General features: G+C 60.8%; 6 protein-coding genes across 6 annotated transcripts; 3 read left to right on the top strand and 3 right to left on the bottom strand.

The window, feature by feature from the left end:
* Window positions 1-888: 888 nt before the first annotated feature.
* BKCO1_5000109 (glucan-alpha-glucosidase) lies at window positions 889-2725 on the bottom strand (the record flags this gene model as incomplete). The annotated part of the gene is made up of 3 exons (XM_020276689.1): window positions 889-1977; window positions 2040-2483; window positions 2534-2725. The coding sequence occupies 3 exons, from the start codon at window positions 2723-2725 to the stop codon at window positions 889-891; spliced, it is 1725 nt and encodes a 574-aa protein (XP_020134062.1).
* Window positions 2726-3600: 875 nt separating this feature from the next.
* On the top strand, window positions 3601-5406 carry BKCO1_5000108 (sugar porter family mfs transporter; the record flags this gene model as incomplete). The annotated part of the gene is made up of 3 exons (XM_020276688.1): window positions 3601-3757; window positions 3816-4184; window positions 4238-5406. The coding sequence occupies 3 exons, from the start codon at window positions 3601-3603 to the stop codon at window positions 5404-5406; spliced, it is 1695 nt and encodes a 564-aa protein (XP_020134063.1).
* Window positions 5407-6056: 650 nt separating this feature from the next.
* On the top strand, window positions 6057-7700 carry BKCO1_5000107 (c6 zinc finger domain protein; the record flags this gene model as incomplete). Its single annotated transcript, XM_020276687.1, has 1 exon — window positions 6057-7700. One exon carries the CDS (start codon window positions 6057-6059, stop codon window positions 7698-7700), a length of 1644 nt encoding a protein of 547 aa, XP_020134058.1.
* A 1844-nt stretch (window positions 7701-9544) lies between these two features.
* Window positions 9545-10997, bottom strand: BKCO1_5000106 (mannitol 1-phosphate dehydrogenase; the record flags this gene model as incomplete). Its single annotated transcript, XM_020276686.1, has 2 exons — window positions 9545-10152; window positions 10265-10997. 2 exons carry the CDS (start codon window positions 10995-10997, stop codon window positions 9545-9547), a joined length of 1341 nt encoding a protein of 446 aa, XP_020134059.1.
* A 1036-nt stretch (window positions 10998-12033) lies between these two features.
* BKCO1_5000105 (pyroglutamyl peptidase type i) lies at window positions 12034-13352 on the top strand (the record flags this gene model as incomplete). The annotated part of the gene is made up of 2 exons (XM_020276685.1): window positions 12034-12123; window positions 12396-13352. 2 exons carry the CDS (start codon window positions 12034-12036, stop codon window positions 13350-13352), a joined length of 1047 nt encoding a protein of 348 aa, XP_020134060.1.
* Window positions 13353-14191: 839 nt separating this feature from the next.
* Window positions 14192-15817, bottom strand: BKCO1_5000104 (transmembrane amino acid transporter; the record flags this gene model as incomplete). The annotated part of the gene is made up of 4 exons (XM_020276684.1): window positions 14192-14232; window positions 14302-15272; window positions 15351-15604; window positions 15662-15817. 4 exons carry the CDS (start codon window positions 15815-15817, stop codon window positions 14192-14194), a joined length of 1422 nt encoding a protein of 473 aa, XP_020134061.1.
* Window positions 15818-16492: the final 675 nt, after the last annotated feature.

The raw sequence follows: 16492 nt of genomic DNA, 5'->3' as shown, positions 1-16492 counted from the left end.
TTCGTGGGCGGGTGCATCAGGGAGAGAGGAGTCATCGCCTCACAGCTCAGCTCGGCGCATTGCGCAGTCGTCGCGGCCGCGGGCAAGAGGCGGCCATGAGCTCCAAAAGCCCACGCGTCAACTCCGGTCTTGGCGCGTCGTCGCCCGCCTGCCGTGCCAGGGTCCGAGGGTCCCGCTAACTCACCGGCGACCGCCGGCATCGCACCCGCCGTTCCATTCCTCTGCATCATCGGCTTCGCAGAGCCGGCGCCTGACTTCAGTTATCCAAACACCCTCCAATGAGTGCCCATACCGTGGCAGATGCTCTCAGCCATCACTCGGGTCACGATTCCACCACTGTCTCCGACCGTTACCTAATACCGCTAGGTTGAACGCGTGGCCTTTACTCCAACCGCTTATTTTCTGTATCTCCAAAAAGCCACAAATTAGCATCCACAGCAAACACGTGCGACATTAATGATTATTCATTACTGGTATCAATCGCTACTGATGCGAATCCAATCCTCTGGTTATGCCAAATTTCGTCGCAACCCATGGGACGCTACTACGCATCCGACTTATGAAGGGTAGACATCCTTGAGCTGAATCCGTGGTTTCTCGTAGGTCATCGACCAGAAAGGCAAGCGGAGAGGTACTCGAGGGTACGCCGACGGCATCACTGGAAATGGAGTCGAAGGAGAGACCAATTTGTTAAACAAGACACACCGGCTCCTCGAACTGACTTGTGGCAATCGTCTCAACCCCCATTATTTGATTCTGCTTCCCAATGTACCAACCAAGAGCCTTGTCCGCGCATTCCAAGCCGAAAGGAGAGTCGTAAGTCGTAGTCTACCACTCTGTGCCATCATCTACATCGCTCCTCTAATTCTCCGCGCTCCTGTCTTTTCTTCACGCACCAACCCAGACTCTGGCTTCAAATGGCCTCAACACACCCTCGACCTCATCCGCATAATTGCCAGCCACCAACTTCTTTCCATCTTTCCCAGGCACCTCCACGGGGACCTCCTCCTCGGTAAAGTTCAGCGCCACCACAGCATTCTGTCCCTTCCCCCTCTTCTCAAACACAAACGTCTTTTCGTCATCCAAATCCCGAATCTCCGTCGTCCCATACACCAAACTCGGCGCATACTCCTTCCTCGTCCTCAACATCTGCCGCCAAAACGCCAACACCGAGTCCTTCCGCGCACTCTCACTCTTCACATTAACCTCCCCATGATTATCATGCACCCGCATCCACGGCGCGTCACTCGTCGTAAACCCCGCCTGGTACCCGTCGTCCCACTGCATCGGCAACCTCGCATGATCGCGCGCAAGATGCTGCAGCGCGGCCATAGCCCGCGGCCGCCCCACCTCCACCCCATACCTCTCCTCCATCCACTTGGCAAAATTCCTGCTATCGACATCCTTGTACTCGCCGACGCCCCACTCCGCCGGCGCATTCACCATCCCAATCTCCTGCCCCTGATACAGAAACAACGTCCCACTCAAACTCGCCAGCATCGCCGCCAGCATCTTCGCGCTCCTCTCGCGCAGCTCCCGCGTCCTCTCGCACCCGAACCGCGACACGCTCCGCGCCTGATCGTGGTTCTCCATAAACGACGTCGTCCACGCCTCGCCCGACCCGTCGATCAGGTCCTGGGTGCGGGCCACGGCGTCCTTGAGGTCGCGCAGCCGCCAGGCGCGCGGCGTCGTGTCGAAGCGCTGGTCGGCGCCGAAGCCGACGTCGACGACGTCGAACATGAAGGTCATGTCGAGCTGCCGCGCCGAGGCGGACACGTAGCGCAGCACGTGGGCGCGGTCGTGCGTGTGCGGCAGCTCGCCGACCGTCATGGCCCCGTGCTTGGCGAGGATGGCGTGCATCTCGGCGAGGAACTCGTGCATCCGCGGGCCGTTGCAGTAGAGCGACGCCGCGCCCTGCCAGGGCGAGTGCGGGTCGACGATGGGGGCGTTGGGGAAGGGCTGCGGTTTGGAGTACATCTGCGGGGTTGGGCGGGGTCAGTTTTGGTGCAGAGGGACGGTGATCAAGGACGTTGTGTTACGTTGACGGTGTCGACGCGGAAGCCGTCGATGCCCTTGCGCAGCCAGAACTCCATGGCGGACTCGTAGATGGCGGCGCGCGTCTCGTCGTTCTCCCAGTTGAGGTCGGGCTGCTCGACGCAGAACAGGTGCAGGTAGTACTCCTGGGTCGGCTCGTCCCACTCCCAGGCGCTGCCGCCGAAGTTGCTGCGCCAGTTGTTGGGCGGCAGGCGCGCGCCCGTGACCGGGTCGTGCTTGGCCGGCCGCCACACGTACCAGTCGCGCTTCGGACTGGCCTTGGACGAGCGCGACTCCTTGAACCAGGCGTGCTGGTCCGACGTGTGGTTGATGACTAGGTCGAGCAGCACGCGCAGGCCGCGCTCGTGGCTGGCGGCGATGATGCGCTCCATGTCCTCGACGGTGCCATAGGGCGGGTAGACCTTCTCGTAGTCGGAGATGTCGTAGCCCTGGCGGAACACGTGAGGATGGTGGTTGGCAGACGGGGGGTCGGGCTTACCATGTCATGTTGAGGGCTGTCGTACATGGGGCAGATCCAGATTGCGTCCACGCCGAGAGACTTGATGTAGTCCAGCTCGGACAGGATGCCGGGCAGGTCGCCCAGTCCGTCGCCATTGGAGTCTTTGAAGCTCGCGGGGTAGATCTGGTAGATGGAGGCATTCTTCCACCAGGGGTCGTCGGTGACGGTCATGGTTGGGAGGGATGGGAGGGCGTCAGAGGGCGTCGGTGGCGTCTGCGGATCAAGCGAGGTTGCGGGGAAATCGTCAGTGGTTCGGGGGATGCAATGCGGTAAGAAGTCCGGCGCGGGTTGGCCCGGCAGAGGGGCTGGGCAGGGACCAGAAGCAAACAGAGGGGGGTGGCTCGATGCTCAGAGCGGTTGGATCGGGCGAGCTTTATGCCCAAGGCCGGTGGTGGTCGGAATTGAAAAACCGCGATGCTCCGCACAAGACGCATGTTTGCCAGGAGATGGAAGGCGAAGGCGGGGCGCGACGCGTCTCCCATCTGGCGCCCATTGGCCGCATGTCGGCCCGACGAGACTTCGGCACCGAACCGGCAGACGCAGCGGCTGTCATTTGCTCAATGTCGGGCCGGCCTGCTGCAACCACCCTTCTCCACGCTCCCTCCCGCAAATCTGGGGTAACTCCACGCTAATGTCACCGCCCGTTCAGGGCCATCAGGCGGCTCTTGCGACGCCTGCCGCGCCTTCCCGTCCTGTGCTCACGAGCATGGGCTTCTGCGTCGTGCAAAGGCAGCACAATTCGCGCAATCTCGGCCCGCTCTGGATGCAGCGGGAAAAGGCGGCGTTTTTAGCTTCGCTCCCGTCCTTCTAGAGCCTGGTCGTCCGGTGGCGAGCCGCTTCCACGGGCTCCGTCACACCTGTGCTACCCTAACGACGCAGCTGTCGCTAAACACCATGCCCCGCCCTATATATTTCCCCGGATTCCTCGCCGCAGCTGCAGACTCCTGCATTCCAAACCTGCCACCTCCCTACTCCGGCCGCGCTTGCTCTATCTAATTCTCCTATCTCTCGCCAAAGCCTGCGGCACTTTGTCTGTCTCTGCCAGCATGCCTCCCCGCCAGGAGAACGCCACCGGGCCCGACGTCGTGGCCATGGGCGCCGACGAAATCCGCCGCATGTCCGTGAGCAATACTCACCTCCAGGACCTGGCCCGAGACGCCGCCAATGCCACCCATGCCGAGCAGAAAATGAGCCTTTGGCAAGGTTGGTCTCATCACACCATCGAACCCATCACAAACATCGTCTGACGGTGACGCCACAGGGCTCAAGACTTACCCCTACGCTGTGGGCTGGTCCGTCTTTTTGTCCACCTGCATTGTCATGGAGGGGTTCGACAAGGTTCTGATCAACAACCTGTATGCATACGCGCCGTTCCAAAAGGCCTTTGGCGTGCAGCTGCCCGATGGGACCTATCAGCTCACTGCCGCGTGGCAGTCGGCCCTCAGCAACGCCTCCCTGATTGGTGAGATCTTGGGTCTCTTGGTCAACGGCATTGCGGCCGAGCGGTTCGGATACAGAAAGACCATGATCACCGCTCTGGCCGCCGTCATCGCTTTCATCTTCGTCGTCTTCTTCTCTGAGCACATCGTCACTCTACTCATTGGCCAGATCCTTTGCGGGATCCCGTGGGGTGAGTTTGCGAATCGACTCGTGCATCACTTGCCACTGACTGACCCACCGCAGGCGTGTTCCAGACCATCACCACCACCTACGCCGCCGAGGTGTGCCCCGTTGCCCTCCGCGGGTACTTGACCACCTACATCAACCTTTGCTGGGTCCTTGGACAGTTGATCGCGTCGTCGGTGCTCCGCGGCATGCTCGGCCGGAGCGACAAGTGGGGCTACAAGATCCCGTTTGCGCTGCAGTGGATGTGGCCGATTCCGATCATAATCGGGCTGTGCTACGCTCCCGAGTCCCCGTGGTGGCTCATCCGCAAGGAGCGCCGCGACGATGCCAAAAAGGCGCTGCTCCGCCTCACATCGTCGGCCAAGGACCCCAACTTCAACGCCGACGAGACGGTGGCCATGATGGAGCTGACCAACGAGCTCGAGAAGGCGCACTCGGCCGGCACCTCGTACAAGGACTGCTTCTCCAAGACGGACCTCCGGCGCACCGAGGCCGTCACCCTCACCTGGGCGATCCAGACGCTCTGCGGCGCCAGCAGCTTCATGGGCTTCTCGACCTACTTCTACCAGCAAGCCGGCATGAGCACCGAGCACAGCTTCACCATGTCCATGGCGCAGTACGCGCTCGGGGCGCTGGGCACCGTCTCGTCGTGGGCGCTCATGGGCTGGTTCGGGCGGCGCACGCTGTACTTTGCCGGGCAGGTGGGCATGTTCGTGATGCTGGCCGTCATCGGGTGCCTGGGCATCGTGTCGCGCAGCAACAGCGCGGCGCAGTGGGCCATCGGCAGCTGCCTGCTCGTGTACACGTTCATCTACGACGCCACCGTCGGCCCCGTCTGCTACTCGCTCGTGTCGGAGCTCAGCTCCAACCGGCTGCGCGCCAAGACGGTCGTGCTGGCCCGCATCCTGTACAACCTGACCGGCCTCGTCACCAACATCCTCACCCCCCGCATGCTCAACCCGTCCGCCTGGAACTGGGGCGCCAAGGCGGGCTTCTTTTGGGCGGCGTCGTGCGGGCTGTGCGCCGTGTGGACCTACTTCCGCCTGCCCGAGCCCAAGGGCCGCACGTATGCGGAGCTGGATGTCTTGTTCGAGAAGAAGGTTTCGGCGCGCAAGTTCAAGACCACGGTCGTCGATCAGTTTGTGGGTGCGGGGAGGTCCACGAGCAGCTCGACCATCGACAAGGACGAGGTGAAGGTGCACGTCGAAAAGGTCGGACACGCATAAGATGCGCATGTGATTTGACGAAGTCCCGAGGCACGGCATTTCTTACTTGTTTTTTTTTCTTTTATTCTTCCGTCATAATCTATAGTTATATAGGCCCGGTTATAGTGGGTCTCTCAATCTACCTCTCGCCATCCTATTTCTTTATTGAGCGGTTCTCAGACCACATCTTAACGCAACAGTACCCATGGCTATCACAGCTACATGCATGCCCTGGTGTTGATTTGTTAGTACACCACCGGAAGGCTCGGATGGCTCTCCTATACCGAGTCTGGGAGGCGTGGGATCCTTTGAGCCCGACCACTGGTAGTGTGTGTTATGCGGTCGTTGCAGAAGCCATTAAGTCCGCGCGTCTATTTTCGGTGATGGCGCCCGATGCGGCGAGCAGGGGAGTAAGCCGGATGTGAAAGCTTCGCATGGCCGGGCCCAAGACCGGTCGGATCGAGTGTCAGGAGACGAGAGATTTTCCAGCTGCAGAAAACTTCAACACCCATTCATGTGCAAGGCACAGCCGACGCCTTTCCGCGGCGGGTTAGCGCAGTGCGGGAGCAGCCCTGGGGCGAAATGCCAAGGATGACGCGCGCTATTTAATCCTCCCGCCAGATGCCTAAGTTCTCCTCACCACCAGACAATCTGCCCCACATGTGTCAACCATGGATGTCGCCGCGGCTGTCAACCAACGACGCTCCCAGCAAGCCTGCGACGCCTGCCGCCGCCGCAAGGTCCGCTGCAACGGCCAGGCCCGCTGCCAGCAGTGCTCGCATCTGAACCTCAAGTGCATCTACACTTCGCCCAACCGCGGTTCCTCCAGGAAACATGCCCAAGGCAGAGGCGCCGTCATCCAGTCCTACAGGAAGAGCACGAGCAAATCCCATTCTCCCAACACCCCGCTCGAAGTCGCCCCCGCGCCGACTCCCGCCCCCACCAGCGCCCTCAGTCCCACCTCAGCCACCACGCTTGCCATCTCCCGCCCCTCTGCCACCGGACATCCGGACCCTTCCTTCTTCCTGGACCTGCTTCCCGAGTACCTCTCGGACGTCTATCCGGTGAGCCCGGTGGTCACCGAGGCCGACGTCCACGCCTGCGTGCGGCGCATGCACACCGACCCCGAGGCCATCTCGTTCCTGTACATATTCGCCGCCGTCACCATCAACCTGGCCCGCGTCGACTTCCTGCAATGCATGCCGGGCATCCGCGAGCAGATTGCCACCCTCGTCCAGCGCTGCTTCGACCACCGGCCCCGGCTGAACATGATGCTCAAGCCCACCCCGCTGCAGGTCATGACCAGCATCTTCATCGAAATCTGCCTCATGGGCCTCCAGAAGACGGACCTCGCGCTCCTGCACCTCCGCGAAGCGCAGTCGCTCGTCAAGATGGTGCACGTCGACGACGCCGACGCCATGAGCGCCTTCTCGGCCTCGGACCGGGCCAAGTGGCAGCGCGCGTACTGGGAGTGCTTCATCCACGAGCGCTTCTCGGCGCTGACGGACTGGGAGCCGGTGCTGCTGGACCCGCTGCCGGGCCCGCCCGAGCACGACGCGCACATGTCGGCGACGATCCAGCAAGGGTGGAACTGCATCATCCAGACCTTCCTCCTCATCGACCGCCAGTTCGTCGACTTCTGGCGCGGCGACCGCTCGCGCATCCCCAGCGCCTGGCTCAACGCGAAGCACCGCCAGCTCGACGACGAGCGCTGGCCCCGCCGCGCCGACCTCGCCCTCCTGCCCGCCATGCAGCAGGCCGACATCCTCATCACCCGCCAGTGGCTGCGCACCATGCTGTGGCAGATGGCCATCTCGAGCATGCTGCTGACCATCGACGTGCCGGCGCCCACCACCGAGCCACCATCCTCCGCCGGCCCACCCCCTACCGCCGCCGCCGCCGCCGCCGCCGCCGCCATCGATGACGACGAGGAGGACGAGGGGGGATCGACGCACCTCTCGCTCACGATGCCGCTGCGGCTCTCGAGCGAGCTGCGGCTGTGCATCACGCACCTGTCGCCGCAGGCGGTCGGCATCCACGGCAGCGGCATCCTGCACAAGCTGTTCGAGATCACAAACTCGATCCTCGACGTCGTCATCAACCTGCCGCAGGCCCCGACCGAGGACACGCTGCAGCGCGTCGACGACATCCTGTTCCTCAAGAAGTTTCTGTTTTCCTTCCCGCGCATCGACCCCAAGCACAAGCGCATCCTCAACCAGAAGTTCGAGCGCATCAGGGAGCTGTATCCGGGGATGGAGGAGATTCAGATGTTGGTGGCTTCGCCGCTGAGTACGGTGACGTCGTGGGGGGAGTAGGTAGTAGGGGTGGGGGAGGGGGGCATGGGGACCTCACTTTTTCGTGTTTCTTCTTTTTTTTCTTCTCCGAGTATATTCATGAATGAACCTCTGTGTGGAGTGGAGACGGGGGAAAAGTACATATGGGCGGGCACTTGAAAGATATCCAAATTCGACGGACAAGCAATGTATTCATGACCCAAAGGCACTTTCTCCGCGGTATTGCTCCGTTGTTGAATAGCTCTTATCTACATTTCTACCGCAGGTAATGTCAAGGAGGGACATCGCGCATCGCTGCTTGGGTGAGCGTCGATGGGCTTGCTAGTCTGCTTTCCGCTTGTTTGGTGAAGACGATAATCAGAGGGCTCGACAATATGTAATCCAGATAAGCAAGCAACACATTCAGTGAGAGTGCAAATTCTCGCTGCCGGCGTGTATCAAACGAGAAAGCTGATAATCATCAACCGTAGAAAGCGCTGAAGGCTCGGTACTCAGAGTAACCACGGCCAGGAGTGAACCATACTCGTCGGGTCGTAAGGATTGACCGCATGATAATCAAACCACTGGTCGAACGATTCAGCCAATGGCTACGGTGACAGCCTCTTAAAGCAAAATCCGAAACCACAGCGATCAGTCACGGCCGGTGGCCTGCTGACCATGCGATTGCTCATGCAGGGTCTTGTCATGAGGACGGCCCAAGCGCATGGCGTGTCATGCAGCCGCGTATCCCTTTTCAGACAGACTCCACCTTTATAAAGTTCGAGCTTCCTCCATTGAAGGATACTGACTGGCACCGTGCTTTGAATGCATCAACGTTGCAACAGCAAAGCTATCAAGAAACTACTTTTTCTTTTCAAGCACAGATAGGAGTCACCGGTGCCGCCGCACTGATGAGATGCATAGTCTTGAAATCCCATTGGCCATCAACTCCATGAGGGCACTTTCAACCGTCGATGCCGGGCAGCAGCAGTCTAAAGAGACGGCGAAGCGTGCCATCGATGCAAATGGAGGAATCGCAATCACACAAGACGTAGAAGATCCAGGATCGAAGCCGGCTCTCCAAAACACAGCGCATTCTTGAGAGGGGCAGAGGAGAGGAAGCAAAGTATGTAGAGTAGCTTGTATGTTGACCAGCAAACCCGCATCGAAATCGAAGTCCTGATTCTTCTTCCGGTCGTCGCACCAAGCTCACTATTTAAACCCACCCCACGAAACTAAGGCCCCCAGCAAATCACACTGTACAGCTGACGCAAGACCTTCGTTCGCTAAGATCCAGATCACACGCACGCGAACACCTGCCCGATCCGAACAATCGACAACGAGCCCCAAAAGGAGATCCGGAGCGCCCACCGAACACGGAAAATGTTGTACATATACCCCAGCAGCCTTGTGTACTTGCATGTAGGGTCATGTCACGGGGAGCAAGTCAGACACACCGTGATCGTACCCACCGGCTGCAACCTCATTCGCCAGTCGAACGATGAGGTACCACAACGTATCACTCTGGACCACGCGCTGGTTGGTTAGCGCCGGGACCCTGGTTTGTCTTTGCGATTTGTCTCACTCTTATCTCTTCTTCACTTGCTGTTTATTTCTCTTGTTCTTCCATTTCTCTTCTTCTTCTCTTTTTCTTCTTTCTTTTTCTCTTCTTCTTCCTCACCTACCTTCTCCACCCCCCACACCCATCCTTCCCTCACATCCCGAAACCCACCAAAAGCAACCCAAACACAGCACACCAGAGCAAAGCAAAGCACCGAATCCATCATAAAACCTTCTTCGCGCATTCGCATTACAACAAAATCTAACCAAAAAAAAAAAAGTAACAAAAACTAGTACCAGGATATCTATCACTCCATCTCAACAACCTACAAACTCGCCGTCGCCGTCGCCGTCGCCATCTCCACCTTCCCCCTCCCGATCCGCTCCTCCCCCTCCCCCTCCTCCCCCCTCATTACCCTCCTCGCCCTCACCAGCTCCGCCTCCAAATCCTCCTCCCAGATCCACGCCATCCGCGCCCTCAAATTCTCCGCCACGGCGCCGACGTCGTCTCCACACCCCTCGAGCTCGAAATCATACAGCCTCCCCGCCTCATTGCTCGTCGTCACCAACCGATGCGTCCGCTCGATCCGCACCCGCTCAAACGCCTCGAACGCGCGCCGCACCCCCTCCGCGCTCCGCGCCTCGCCGACCAGCGCGCTCATCAGCCACGCGTCCTCGACGGCCATGCCCGCGCCCGAGCCCTGGTGCGGCGTCGTGGCGTGGGCGGCGTCGCCGATGACGCAGATGCGGTCGCGCGTGTAGCGGGGGGCCGGGGGGTGCTCGAAGAGGGCCCAGATGTCCGTCTTTTGCATCAGCGACATGATGGAGCGCACGTGCTCGGACCAGCCGGCGAAGTCGGCGAGGAGCGCGTCCTTTGTGGTGGGGACGACCCAGGCGGGCTGGTCCCAGGTGGGGGAGCTGGCGAAGGCGACGACTGAGGACAGAGAGGTTAGTGAGATGGTTTCTCTTGTTGGGGGAGATGCTGGTTGTGGGGAGGGGGGGTTTGGATTAGGGGGTTAGGGGAGGGGGACAAGGACGAAACGAACCGTTCATGGTGGCGCCGTGCTCGATGGGGAAGGTCAGCACGTGGCCGTGGTAGCCCAGGTACATCTGGCTGTTGCGGGCGAGCTCGTCGCCGAGCAGCTCGGCGGCCTTGTCCATGGGGATCAGGCCGCGGTAGGCGTACTTGCCGCTGAAGCGGGCGCGGGCGGCGGGGTGGTCGTCGCCGAGGACGATCTGGCGGGTGCGGCTCTTGATGCCGTCGCAGCCGATGACGGCGCTGTGCACGGCGTCGGTGCCGTCGAGGAAGTGCAGCCTCACGTTGCCGTCGGGCAGGTTCTCGATGCGGTCCAGCCGCTTGCCGAACTTGGCGACGTCGTCGGGCACCAGCTTGACCATCTCGTCGAGGAAGTGGGCGCGGTGCACGGCGGCCTGGCCCGAGGGGGTCGGCAGCGAGTGGATCAGCTCGCCCTGGTTCTGGTCGGCGTGGCTGCCGCCGTGGCCCATGCCGCGGCGGAAGTCGAACCACACCTGCTTCTTGCTGTCCCACTGGTTGAATGTGGCGACCCTCTCGAAGCCCTCGCGCACCTCGGGGGCGATCAGCGACATGGCGCGGGCGGCATTGGCGCCGAAGGCGACGCCAGCGCCTATCTCGCCGAAAGCTTGTGCCGACTCGTACAGGGTGACTTTGACGTTCTGGCGCAGCAGGCCGATGGTGAGGGTGAGGCCGGCGATGCCGCCGCCGACGACGGCGATGTCGAAGTTGTGCTCGGTCGGCATGGCGACGGTGTGGTGTCGGGAGGAAAAAGGGAGTGAGGGGTGGAGGAGGGGAGGTGGGAGGGATCTGGAGTAGGTAGGATGCGGGGTATCTCTGGTGTTGAAGAGGGCGGGTTCTCAGGCGACAACGGACAGCTATGGCGAGTTATATACGGCAGCTTCGTACGAGGCGGTTGACGAGGGAGCTCGGTCAGGGTGTTTGGCAATGCTATGGTTGGCAGGTTTCGTCGGATGAGGGCTGCGGGTATGGGGTACGGAGGCGCGCACCCTGCACTATGACGCGCTCGACCCCCGAGCCCATCTCGGCCGGCGGCGGCGGCGCGCTCGCGAAGATTCACATGGCTGTCGAGAAGGCGCCGTCCGGCAGCGCGCGGATGCGGAGGAGCGGGTCGTGCGACGATGCAGGCGAAGCGGGTGGTTGCGATGCTGGATCGTCCAGGTAGTCCAGGTGCAGCGTCAGCAGTCATGATGGCGGCGTCGGATCCCGCACCCCAAGTCAGCTCCGGCGCGCGGCAGCAACCCACTCCGCCGCCCTGCACGTGAATTAGCAGCTGCAACTGCTTTAGCTTTCCGCTGCCGTGCACCCGTGCAACCGTGCAGCCCGCGCGATCCTAAGACTTTAACTCCGCCGCCGCCAGACCTGCCATGAGCTCGCTTTTTATTGGCGGACCGCGGCCGGCCGTGACGGTGGGACGATGGCCGCGGCCAGCTAACAACGCGGGGTATCGTCCGTCCTGAACCGCTTCCTCAACACTTCATCCTCCATCCAGTCGCTACCATCGTCCTGGACTCTGTGACTCGGCCCGCTGAACTCGCAAAGCCTGAGCCACCCCGGACACGCAACAGCCCACGACTCTCTGCCGAACCCGCCCCAAAGCCCCATTTTTGACCCATCTCCCGCCCCATCCACCGCCCCACCCGCTCTTTGGCATCCGTCAAGCTTTTGCTGAAGCTTTCGGATATTGAAGATCGCCGCCTTCGTACGAGTCTCCGTGCCGCATCGACCAGCCTCCGCACCTGAGAGCACCGCAGCACCACCATGGGGGATATTCGACCTGAGGATCCCGCCCTCTCTCCACCCATTGCCTCGTCCGAACGCGAAGTCACTGTCCTCGTCACCGGCTTTGGTGTAAGTCTCCATTCTTTCCGTCTCTCATCTCCGGCCCTGAACGAGTGTCTCCCGGTCTCGGCCGCGTGGTCGGGCTGATTCCGGCCTCTGTTTCCTTCTCCGCTTGTTTCCCACACCAATTTCCCATCATCGCTGCCGAAGGACAGAACCACCGCATCGGTAGTTTGACCCTGTTGTCCCATCTGCCTGTTGTTGTTGTCCCCACATTTCACCACACCGCACCTGCTCTTTTACAACCACAACAACACTCAACTAAACAAACAAACCCCCAGCCCTTCCTAACCGCCTTCCCCATCAACCCCTCCTGGGAAATCGTCCGCCGCCTCCCCCCGACCCTCACCCTCCCCCCGACCCTCACCCTCCCCTCCCACCCCTCCCCCAAACCCCCATCTTCCACCACCACCACCCCTTCCTCCCCCGCAACCAAAATCACCCTCCTCGCCCCCGCGCCCCCCTGCCCCCTCCGCGTCTCCTACCACCCCACCGCCGCGCTCCTCCCCTCCCTCCTCGCCGCCCACCGGCCCGACCTCGTCCTCCACGTCGGCCTCGCCGCCGGCCGCGACTTCTTCGCCATCGAGCGCGGCGCGGCGCGCCTCGGCTACGCGCGCAACGACGACGTCGACGGCCGCCGCTGGTCCGCCAAGGAGAGCGACGCCGCGTGGCCGCCGCGACGGGAGGAGCGCGGCTTGGGGTTCCCCGATCGTTTGGAGACGGGGTTGGGGTTTGAGGGGGTGTGGGATAAGTGGGTGGGGGGGTGTTGTGGGGGTGGTGGTGGGGGCGTTGAGGGGGTGAGGGGGCCGGGAGAGGAGGGGAGGGGGAGCGGGAGCGGGAGGGGGGGTGAGGGTGGTGGTGGTGGTGAGAGCGGTGGCGATGGGAAGGGGCCGCGGCGGAGGCGGAGGGAGGTGGAGATCCGGCCGTCGGATAATGTGGGGAATTATCTGTGTGGGTTTAGCTATTATACCACTTTGGCGTGGTTTTGGGCGAGGGGGAAGGAGCGGGAGGAGCAGCAGTGTGGGGAGGAGGGGGAGGGGGATGGGGAGGGGGATGGGGAAGGGGCGCGTGTGGACGTCGAGCGGCCGGTCTTGTTTCTGCATGTCCCGCCGTGCCCTGAGGAGGAGGATGTGATTCAGGGGAGGGAGATTACGGAGGAGCTGATTAAGGCGATGGTTGGATGTTACTTGGCGCAGAAGGATAAGAATCAGCGGGAGGGGGAGGTGTTGGCTGTGTAGGGGGTCACGTGGCGTGTCGCAGAGGATTTGGCTGAGCGTTTGGAGCTCTGGAGAGGACGCTGTACGCTTCGTATCATTGGGGTTGGACCTTATTCCTGGGTGGATTCGTCTGCGTTGAAGGCCATTCATGGACTCGACCACCTGCATTAGGAGGGCACAACGTCTCCTGCTGACTAACACGAGTGGGCCTGAATCTTTCGCCACCCCTTGTGGTGGCTCAGTTTTGTTTAAAGGGCACCGGGCGGGTGTAGTCTCCTTCTATATAAATACTGTCTTCGTTTCTGTTTTAAATTTTTCTTGCCCAGTTTATGTATCCGCAAGACCCATGGTCAACATAAGACTTGAAGATTGGTCCTGGATTACTGTTTTTCCAGCTTGTCACTTCCCAGTGTACGCAAGTCACAGATATGGAATCCTCGGCGACATACAACGTAACTAGCAATCATACCAATCATTTTCCATAATTGTTAGCACCAGAGCTTATTAAGAGCGAAGACCATCTTCAAATTGCACTGCCGAAGAGCATCATCATTATGTTTTGGCGGCTTCTCAGCACGCTGCTCGCTCGTGCAATTTTGCTAGCAGTGGAACTAGCCGCTAAAATGGAATTCCCGCATAACAGGTTTCTTAAGACAACAACCTATGGTGTAAGGAGTGGACAACGAGGACATACTGCGAGAAGTAAGCAAGCCAAGCTGTTACACGTTAATTCTAATACTTCTAGTGTCCCTCGCCTCTGTGTAAAAACTGTGCTCGGGTGAACTTCATGCAGCGAAACACGAGGCCCCTTCCTTTGTCCCTCACATAGTAATCCCCCATCATGCGCTCACCAACTCATCCTAAGTAGACCCCGAATTGTCCGCACACGAAAATGCCGAGCCTGTCAAACAAAGCATTAGCACCGCTCTTCCAACTCCGCCTTCGCGGGCTTGCCGGGATGAGCACTCACCAATGGTCCCATCAGCATACGCATCAGTAATCTGCCTCACGACGGCATACGTACCGCCGACCAAGAAAAACAGCCCCAGCGCAACCAGCCCCCAATGCAACCAATACCCCACCGCCTTCCTGCACCCCATCCCCTTCCTCCACCCCCCATGATCAAACAGCCACAACCACCCCGGCAAACTGATGGCCAACGGCGCAAAACACACCGTCCCCGTCAACGCGAGTATATAATTAAAAATCGGAATGCTCTGCGCCAGCACAAAACTCACCGCCCCCAGCCCGACCACGCTGCCCAGCCACGTCGCCCAATGCACCGCCGTCCCCTCCTGCAGGTGCCGCGTCCCGCGCAGCGCGCGCACAAACACGTACTTGGCCGCGACGTGCAGATACAGGCACGCCGACACGAGCAACCCCACGACGCCGACCCCGTACGCCGCCTTCTTGACCTGGGGGCCACCCGACCCCAGCGACGGCGACGCCACCCACTTGCCGCACCACGCGTACACGACGGACGAGAAGGCGAGGTACGCGGCCGTCACGAGCGCCATGCAGGCGAGCAGCGCGCGCGGGTAGTCGCGCCGCGGCCGGCGCATCTCGCTCACGACCGGCAAAAACGCCGACGTGCCCGCGCTCGACACGAAGATGGTGGCGGAGGCGGCGGTGCCGGCGGCGAAGCTCGGCGGCGGGGAAGGGAAGGCGTGGTACCCCAGGTCGTAGGGGCCGGTGGGGGGAGCGGCGGCGGGCCGGGAGAGGGTGGTGACGCCGATGACGACGGTGAGGACGGCGGCGAAGATGGAGACGAAGCCGGCCCAGGTGAGGGGGGCGAGGCGCTCGAATTTGCGGATGGAGGCGAGGAGGATGATGGCGCCGGTGGCGAGGAGCGCCCACCAGTTTGTGCAGGCGGCGTGGGTGGAGAGGGCGTTGAGGGCGGTGGAGACGCCGATGATGCCGGAGCCGGTGCAGAGGACGTAGCTGGGTGGGTGGGTGGATGGTGGTTAGATGGGGGGTGTGTGGGTGGGTGCTTGGGGGGGTTGGAGGATGGGGGCTTACGCGATGATGAAGAGAGCGCCGGCGATTTCTTTGCAGACGGGGCCGCCGACGTGCTCGGCCATGTCGGCGATGGAATGGCAGTGGGCGTGTTTGTTGCGGAAGTCGCCCTGGATGGCGGCGGTGTAGGTGTTTAGGGCTCCCCATCCGACGACTGAGAGGGCTCCGCCGACGGCGCCCAGAGTGTACATGGCCGTTGGGATGGACAGGACACCGGTGGCGAAGATGATTTTCAGGAAGATGACTGTTGCTTTGACCTGCGTCGTGCTTGTTAGCCTCGGCTTCCGTGGATTGAGTTGAAGGATCGATGTTACCCAGCTGACTGTTCTGAAGTCAACGCCTTCGCCCTTTTTGAAGACTTCGAATTCATTCTCAACCTCCTTGTCATACGCGATTGCTTCTGCATCCCCAACCCCACGATCAGGCGGCGTTTGCGCAATGTCAAGACTGGACTTCTTCTCCTCTGACATTGTGCAATTCAGGATGTCGAGCGAGATGAGCACTCAAAGAGACGACGAAAAGGAGACGGGAAGTGGCTTGCACGATGACGACCTTGATATGGCCCGGGGATAGCACATGCTTATGGCCAAGGCTGCAGATAACAGCCGCCGACCCCTCAGCGGCCCATCCCACTTTTGGTACCTTGTCCTGGGAGATCGGGCATGAAGTCAACCCGTTCTTATCGTTGCCAAGTTGATTTGTGATTTGCAGTTGGCGAATCCGACTGACTATCTTTGCTGTCGATCGAGCAAGCGCCATCTGGAACTGGTCACGGTCTCTGGGAATGGACGTGAATTGTGCCCGATCTGCATCGGCGGCCACAAATCAAGGCACTCGAATGGTTTGTTTTTGGAACCATACTTTCGACGAAGCTGCGTCGATTGCGAGATATGTTGCAAGGATGATTGATATGTGCCGTCGTGCTGGAAGAGGGACGTGGGATGGTCGAGGTTGAAATTGAGTTGCGAAGGAAGCGGGCGGGAGTCTCGCCGCCGCCCACCCTTCGCGCCACACTTTCCGGCTTTTGGCTAAGCTACGAGATTGGTTCCAATAGGATTGCAACGCCAGCCAAGTAGAAGCATCCAGACTGCTCCTGCCACTGAGGATTTTTGGCAATTCGACCTGATAATCCATCTGCACCGCGA

Source organism: Diplodia corticola, assembly GCF_001883845.1.
Source record: "Diplodia corticola strain CBS 112549 chromosome Unknown scaffold5, whole genome shotgun sequence".
Classification (NCBI taxonomy): domain Eukaryota; kingdom Fungi; phylum Ascomycota; class Dothideomycetes; order Botryosphaeriales; family Botryosphaeriaceae; genus Diplodia; species Diplodia corticola.
This window is presented reverse-complemented; position numbering and strand designations above follow the sequence as displayed.